Source organism: Lactuca sativa, chromosome 8 (genome assembly GCF_002870075.4).
Source record: "Lactuca sativa cultivar Salinas chromosome 8, Lsat_Salinas_v11, whole genome shotgun sequence".
Lineage (NCBI taxonomy): Eukaryota > Viridiplantae > Streptophyta > Magnoliopsida > Asterales > Asteraceae > Lactuca > Lactuca sativa.
The window spans coordinates 112,912,015-112,921,204 of record NC_056630.2 but is presented as its reverse complement, the minus strand read 5'-3'; the positions used below and the strand labels follow the sequence as shown (position 1 = coordinate 112,921,204).

At 33.6% G+C, this 9,190-nt stretch overlaps 1 protein-coding gene across 1 annotated transcript; it reads right to left on the bottom strand.

The window, feature by feature from the left end:
• Window positions 1-6,087: 6,087 nt before the first annotated feature.
• LOC111880356 (uncharacterized) lies at window positions 6,088-6,983 on the bottom strand. Its single transcript, XM_023876778.1, has 2 exons — window positions 6,722-6,983; window positions 6,088-6,569 (listed from the first exon to the last, which is right to left on the bottom strand). The coding sequence occupies exons 1-2, from the start codon at window positions 6,981-6,983 to the stop codon at window positions 6,088-6,090; spliced, it is 744 nt and encodes a 247-aa protein (XP_023732546.1).
• Between the last annotated feature and the right edge of the window lie 2,207 nt (window positions 6,984-9,190).

The window sequence follows — 9,190 nt, the reverse complement described above, 5'->3', positions numbered from 1 at the left end:
CCACGGAAGAATACAAGTGTTTATCAATCAAATTAAACATACATTTATTAAGAACTTTATTTTATTTCACTTTGAATACCACTCCTTAGTTTTCATTCTTAGGTAAACCAACCTTTAAGGAATCAATCTTTTCAGGAGGATCCATAGGTTTCATGATAGGCCATTTTTTTTCAGAACATATGAAATCTCTATATCCATCTTTTCAATTTCAATGATATATGTTTTTATCAACCTTTTCATATTTGAAAAAATGGGTTCATACTTGAAAGGTTCTCTTGAAACGATATTAGTAACTGAAATCCAGTGAAAAGGATTCATCAAAGGAATATCAGCCAAAGTAAGCTCATCTGCTTCATGCTTGTTACTAAAACCAATTTTGAAATGCAGGTTTAGAAAATAATCAACCTTTTCTAACTTCCTGACTTTTAAACCATCAATCTTGTTTATATTCCAAGATTCATACTGTGGTTTTGAATGCTTTACATAAAAGTTAAACCATTTTCTGTTGATTGTTGTTTTTCCCATAGGTACCTTCTAAGTATTTTGAAAGAAATAAAATTGGAAGGCTTTCGTAATGATGGGCAAGTCCATTTGACAATCAACATCATTTTCAACATAGAATGAGGTTTGAGGTTCTAACCAACAAAGATTTGGATTTTTGAGAGCTTCTTCTTCAAGTCTTACAAGTGACCAAGGAGGAAATAAAGCTTTCTCGTTAGCAAGAATTGCTTTAGTACTCTTCTTTTCAGCTTCCCTAACATTAAGCTTTGGTTTCAAGAATCTTAACCAACTGTTGATTTATTTGTAAATTTTTCGCTTTCACCAACAAGAGCTCTTCGTTTGCTTTCCCAAGATCAAAAGCAACAAAATTTAATTATTCTCTAAGGAGTTTCATCTTCATGGTTGAATCTTCAAAAGCATCCATTTTTTTCATGAGCTTTACTAATCTGTAGAGTAAGAATGGAGTTGGCAATATATGTGTGATGATCAACATTATCTTTTTGTAACCGAAAGTGAAGTTCAGACAAGGCTTCTTTTTCTTTCAACAACGAAGTCTAAAAACTAAGAATCACTTCGTTCATATTAGAAACATTTTCATTAAAAGATGTCTGAAATGAATTCATGAAGGCCTATTGCTTTGTTCCAAGAGCATTAACTTCTGTGAGAATCGTGGAGACATGCCAACTCCATTCCTTGACTAGTTTAGCATAATCATCAACAAGCTTTTTGTGTTGTGAAAGTTTATCAACATTTTCTTGAACTAGCTTTAGAATTGTCTTTTCATGAGAAGGGATCAGCTCTTCATACTTCGTATTCATGATAGTACAAGATTGAGAAAGAATTTATCTAACTTTTTGTTCAGCTTGAAAAAATCACCTTTTGTCATCGGAGCATCATCACTTTCTAAATGAAACGAAAATCTAGTTGCAACAAACTCATCATTTGACTCAGAATCATCTTTCATGAGAAATTCTTCGTCAAAATCATCAGTAGAGGTTGTGACATCCCCATTTTCATGGCCAGAAAAGACCGATTTTTTATTCTTTATTTTGAAAATCAGCGTATCTTTTAAAGAAATATGTTGCGGAATTTGTTCCCAGAAAATCATTATAAATATGTATCAAAACATTTATGAAGAAATGTATGTTATTCATTTTAAAACATTGGGATTTCATTGTCAATACAAAAATATAAGCGTAAACATTCCTTACATTCTTTTACACGAGTGATTTACATCTCCTTTAATCTCTCAGTGTAATGTAGCTTCGTATCGACACCTGTGATACAAATAAACTGAGTGGGTCGGGTTGGGAAACCTGGTGAGTACATAGGATTTTCAATCCCACAATGTTATATATATATATATATATATATATATATATATATATATATATTAGAACTCACAAGTATACAATTTCACCATGTATAAACAACTCTTATCCCACCCCGTCGATCCTCGCAACGACGCTATATATACTCTCGGACCTTAAAATTTCTCTTTACTTAATCCATGCATACTCCCATATCTAATCCATGCTCTCGGATCAATAATTGTGCCCATTCCATACTCTCGGACTAGGGACAATTGTCTATTTCTAAATCCGTACTCTCGGTTTAATGACAAATAAGTATGTCCTATCCATACTCTCGGACTAAGGATAACTGACTATGTCTTAATCCATGCTCCCGGATTAATGATAAATGACTTTGCCCAATCCATACTCTCGGATTAGGGACGAATGACTATGTCTAATCCATGACTTAAATTTCTATTCTCCGTGTATATCTCACTCGTACTCATAAGAAGATACTATCCAATATTCTTCATAATTAATTTAGGTTTACTCTTTATCCTAAATCATCATATATTATCAGGTATGCTCTTTAACACGTATTTCAGGCAACATCAAACGTTTCACACATAAACATATATTAAATACTTCAATCAATACTTGTATTAGAATCACGTTCACGAAAGGGACTATGTACTCACTGTTTAAAGTGACGACTCGAAATTCGAGCAGCGCTTCGCTTCTTACCAATATGATTTCCTTAGACGAAACTTAGTATTATTACCACTAGATTTTAGTCTAATATTTATTGCGACTAAATATTAGTCTAGATTCATCATTAACTCAGAGTCTACTTCATGATCTATCAAGTAAGGAACAACCAGGTAGAATCATATCAGAGGTAGGGTTCGTTTGGTATACGAAGTATAATGTTTGGAAATCTCACTTTAAACACCTCACTAAATCACGGTCTAGACATCATCCCCGTAGGTAGATCAATCAATATAACGGCTTGGAATCACTGATAAATATTGTTTATAAGTTCAACATAACGATAATAAATTTAAACATAACCTATACTTAAAGTAGGGTAAGCTTAACTTATTTACAAAGGGGGTTTAGGTAGGAGTCGGGCTTTACATGGGCAGAACTTCATCGCTAAATCTTTCTAAGAAAGATTCTTGTTGCGCTTCAACGCTAACCTTACTATGCTAAAAACTACAGAAAGAGAAGTCGAATCACCATGTACCGAAATACTAGGGGGATAATAAGAGTAAGACTTTTGAATCAAAAGAACGGTGCAAGAAATATGAGAGCGTAGAGGCTCTTATTTATAGTAATTGAATTTTCAAAAAGTACCCTCTATAGTTAGTTAATGACCTTATAGATATATAACCGACTAACCACCCTTTTATAATATTATTTTAGATAGATTTAACGATATTTGTCCTAAACTAATGTCGAAAGTCCGTCAATACCTTTCTAATGATATATACATATGTAATATATGCATGCTTATATATGATTTATATGTTATTTTAATACATAAATATGCTATTATAATTTATAACTCGTTTATATGAACACCGTTTTTGATATTCTTTATATCCACACATAGCTATCGATGAGATCTACAACTTTTATTTAGAATCCGTCGGCTAATTTTGAATTTATTTTTCGTCAATATTTTTATAAAATTAAATGATTTTGCTAAAATCATAACGCTCTCATATGAACTCTGTTTTTGACATTCTTTTTCTCAAAATTCATATTTAAGGAGTACTACGATTTTCATTTTGGTGGTATTAGCTAAAAATCAATCATTCTCTTCGTAGTTTTTTACGTCATATATTCATTGTGCGCTACTAACTTTATATCTTATGAAAATCATATCTAAGTCATATGGAGTCGGATTTTGACGAAATTTATATTTTCGGGATCAGGGAAACGTGTACTTTATATATATATATATATATATATATATATATATATATATATATATATATATATATATATATATATATATATATATATATATCGTCACACTTATTTTTACAATTTACGGATGATTCGGCTGATTTTTCCTATTTATATTATAATAATAATCATGAAACACATAATATTCACATATTTCTTATTTATTACGTAAAATATGTTACAATTGTTGAAGATAACTATTACTTTGGTTAAAATTATTTATCGTAGATAATAAAAAAAATCATTTTTAACGCTTATTATTGACTAGCCCCAATTTGCGGGAGTTACAATTATCTCCCTTAGGATGATTACGTCCCGAAATCATCAACAGAACACGGGTTGTATAATGACTCCATTCGTTATCTCTTCGTCCTAGGTAATAATCATAACTTCTTATGTTCCTTCGAATGAGTATCTAACTCTTGGACTTCTTGACTGTAGACGGGTCTTAATCTTGCACCCAGTCTTTATCCTATGTTGGACTTTGAATCGTAACTTTCGAGTTAGAAAATTAATCCTTATTGGAGACTCCTTCTTCTTCTTAGCATACTTAAGATAAGTTCTTTGATTCGATTACCATAATATACCGATGGGTCATGTTCTAATGACATATCATCGTATGACGCAAACCTTAGAATCAAGTCTTTAGAGTCAAATTCCAGAATAGAAGTTTCATTCCTTCATGTTCTAATGTGATATAATCACATTCTAGCATGTAGCACTTCAATTTCAACAAGCTTCTTACTTTAATGCTTATTCACGACACTTCTATTGATCGCTTCGATTATCTTTCACATAAATCTTTTGTATTAAGGCAGAGGCTACATCGATCTTGGTTCTCTAAACCATGTAACATACTCATCTTAGTCGGAATCGACATGATATGATCACTAGGGTCGGAATAATAATCATCTTCATAGTCATTACCGAAACGATGATAACAACATACATGAACAAAACGGAATCAATTACTAGTGCCTTGGTAGCCTTGTGACTTTCTTTGATCCAAGTGTGAGTCATGTGCTTCTGGTAGTATACGTCTCTACTACCATTCACACCTACTCATACTCGTCCCAAGTATTGTCTCGTAGCCCTCCAAGTCGCCGTACAAGAATTTCACATAATCATTTAACATATCCGATAACATAACGAAGCTTTATATTATTTCTCGAGATGATTACATATACATTCAAGTTTAACCTATACTATGCCTCTAACATGCTACACCACATGTTACTATGGCTACTTCATATCTTGATCTTCAGATATGAAGTCCTCATCCTTGATTCCTCGCATCTTCACCGGCTTCGTCGAGGATCATTTGGAATGCCCTTGGCTTTGGCTTTGGCTGCACATTTGGCTTCATTACCTCTTCCCTATTCGAGCAGTCTTGCTTGAAGTGTCCTTATCCACCACATTTAAAACAGACTTCTTGTTGGGTTGTGCATTCATGGGCATAGTGACCGATCCTCCCGCATTTGAAGCAGGTCATCTCTTTAGGAAATCTCCTAGCATGTTTCCTTCTATATTTGTCACACTACCTTTCTTCATTAGACTGGAAGGAGTGGGAATGAAGCTTCCCTCACTTTTGGTGGGCCATACCCCTCTTTCCCCGACTCTCCTTTCCTTCACCTAAAAGCCAAGGAATGGGTGGGAAGCTCTTCGCTCACTTTTTTTTTATATGAAATAAAATATTTTTTTTGATTTATAATTTTTAAATTAATATCAAACATAAAATTTATTTAAAAATAAAAAAACATTTCATTAAGTAAAATAAAAATTACATTAACCCTAATATTTAAATAAGTAGAAAAAAAATCGCAAAAAAAAATCAAACAACCTACAACATAGTAAAAATTATTAATTAATATCCTAATTTTATTTAAACCTAGATACGTCACTCGGAATCATCGTCTTCGTCCTCGCCTTGATCATCTGCATCATTCTCCCCAACGTCACTCTCGTCGTTGGAATCTTCACTCTCGACGAACATATTAGAATCCTCGTCTGATTCGTCAAACAAATCATCATGAGATAACTCGTGCGGGGGCTGAATATGAGCCTTATAAATGTGCTCCACCAAATTAGCACGAAGGGCCTGATAAATGTCACGATTGTGTACTTCTCTTATATTCACCCTATACTCTTGTGTACCAACGGCTACAGCTTCGACATTTGGCAAAACTTCATTTTCGTTGTATCGGCATATTGCTCTTCCTTCGTCTTCAAGAATCATATTATGCAATATAATACATGCATACATTACGTGTTGTAACCTTTTCACCTCATATGACCTTGCCCCGACCGTTAGTACTTGTCAACGTCTCTTAAGTACACCAAATGCTCGCTCCACATCCTTCCTAGCTGACTCTTGCGCCTCTTTAAACTTTTTCCTTTTCGGGTCGTTAGGACATGTAAACGATTTCACAAAAACAGACAAGGGAGGATATATACCGTCAGTAAGATAGTATCCACGATTATATGCTACCCCATTTGCTTGAAAAGGTACATCATGTGACTTTCCAAGGTAGATATCGTTGAATACATGCGACTGGTCTAGCACGTTGATGTTATTGTTTGCACCAGCTGGACCAAAGAATGCATGGCATATCCAAAGATCATGTGATGTGATAGCCTCTAGAATGATCGTCGGCTCTTTGTGGTCTCCTCTCATGTACTGACGACGCCATGTGTTGGGGCATAATGACCAACTCCAATGCATGCAATCGATACTACCTAGCATTCCAGGGAATCCATGTTTTCCTTCATGCACCGTATACAATTGGTGGATATCGTTGCCTATAAACCAAACAGATCGCTTTGTAGAACTTGTACACAGACACCCGCACGGTACACTCTGCCATCCTAAAATTCTCGTCCCATTTGTCTGCGCCCATGTCGTATGCTAGCTGACAAATTGAAGCTGTGCATTTTTGAATGGGAGAGAAAACTTTTTCCCCTTGCATCCATTTTCCATTGGAAATATGGAAAGCGGCCTTCCAAATCACCAACAATACGTAAAAATAGTTCCTTCCTCATCCGGAACCGACGTCGAAGCTTTATAGCGTAGACAACGTCATCTGCAAAATAATCTTCTATAAGGCGATCGTGTCTGGCTTCGTGATTTCTACGTAACGGCAGCTTTCTTAGGTTAGGCCGTGCACGTGATGTTTCACCTAGTCGGTTTTGATAGTATGCAACCGTTTTCGCCATGACGGAACCGATAAACTAAGCCTCCTCTACTGCCGTCGAATCGGATGATGAAGATGATGACATTTTGAGTAATATTTTTTAGAGAGAAATATAGATTATGGTTTAAAAAAATGATCAAATGTTTGAGTATTTATAGATTAAGAAAAGGGAAGGAAAAAAGAAAAAAATATATAAATATATACATATGTAACGGCTATATAGCCGTTTGAGTAAAAAAGAAAAAAAGGAAAAAAAAACTCATCGGCCAATGGTTAGAAGAGAGAGAGAGAGAGAGAGAGAGAGAGCGGGACTCTCTCCCCCCAACGTCTTCCCACAATTCCTTTCCCGCACCCACGGTGTGGTGTGCTTAAGTGCAGGATCGGTTCCCGCTCCTTCCCCATAGTCCAACTCCGTACGACCTTACTATCCCCATACCTCTTGTTGTTAGGGTCAGACTCTTGGACTAAGGACGAATGACTATGTCTAATCCATGCTCTCGGATCAATGACATAACTTAAATTTCTATTCTCTGTGTATATCTCACTGGAACTCATATGAAGATACTATCCAATATTCCTCATAATTAATTTAGGTTTACTCTTTATCATAAATCATCATATATTATCAGGTATGCTCTTTAACACGTATTTTAGGCAACATCAAACGTTTTACACATAAACATATATTTAATACTTCAATCAATACTTGTATGAAAATCATGTTCATGAAAGGGACTATGCACTCACTTTTTAAAGTGACGACTCGAAATTCAAGCAACGCTTCGTTTCTTATCAATATGATTTCCTTAGACAAAATCTACTATTATTATCACTAGATTTTAGTCTAATATTTGTTGTGACTAATTATTAGTCTAGATTCGTCATTAACTCAAAGTCTACTTCATGATCTATCAAGTAAAGAACAACCAGGTAGGATCATATCGGAGGTAGGGTAATTTTGATTTATACTTTATTTTAATACATAAATAGGATATTATAATTTATAACTCGTTCATACGAACTCGGTTTTTGACGTTCTTTATTTCCACGCATAGCTATCGACGAGATCTACAACTCTTGTTTAGACTCCGTCGGCTAATTTTGACTTTATTTTTTGTCAATATTTTTATAAATTTAAATGATTTTGCTAAAATCATATCTCTCTCATACAAACTCCGTTTTTGGCATTCTTTTTCTCAAAATTCCTATTTTAAGGAGTACTACTATTTTCGTTTTGGTGGCATTAGCTAAAAGTCAACCATTCTTTTCGTAGTTTTTTACGCTATACATTTTTTATGCGTGACTGACTTTTATATCTTATGAAAATCATGTCTAATTCATACGGAGTCGGATTTTAGAAAAATTATATTTTTTCGGGATCGGGGAGACGTGTACTTTCTATATATATATATATATATATATATATATATATATATATATATATATATATATATATATATATATATATATATATATATATATATATATATATATATATATATATATATATATATATATATATATATATAAATATATATATATATATATATATATATATAATTTGGCGCACTTATTTTTACGATTTACGGACGATTCGACTGATTTTTCCTATCTATATTATAATAATTATGAAACACATCATATACACACAATTCTTATTTATTACGTGAAATATGTTCCAGTTGTTGACCATAACTATTAATTTGGTTAAGATTATTTATTCTAGATAATAAAAAAAATCATTTTTAACGCTTATTATTGACTAGCCCGAATCTGCGGGTGTTACAGAGGTGAATTATGGTACATACACATGTGATTGAGACAAATTCACACCAATATTAACATTTGGCCCCACATCAAATGTGTTACCAGGGATGCTTGAGGTTCTATTCTCCTCTCAATGGGCTTCAAAAGTAGAAACCTCTGGTGTAGGTTCTATATAAGTTGTGGTTTGAGATACAGAAGTAATAGTTGCCTCAGTAAAAATAGGAATGTTTAATAGTTTTGTTGAAAACTAAGAAACAGGAACCAAAAATGTACTTATGGAAATTGGCATGTATTCAGAATTAGTAGAAACAATTGGTGGAGTAGGGGGTGTTTGAGAAAGATTGAGAAAAGAATCATCAACAACCTGTTTATATATTTCTACTCCATATTCCATATGTGAAGAGACAAGAGGAGTGTGAATTGGCTCCAAAATAGTTGTTGATTTCAACCCAATATCCGTGG

Excerpts from the sequence above, each read along its gene's own strand:
- LOC111880356 (XM_023876778.1), bottom strand. The coding sequence starts at position 6,983 with ATGGCGAAAACGGTTGCATACTATCAAAACCGACTAGGTGAAACATCA. Across the intron at positions 6,570-6,721 it reads AATGGATGCAAGGGGAAAAA|GCAACGATATCCACCAATTG; the intron begins GTTTTCTCTCCC and ends TTTGGTTTATAG.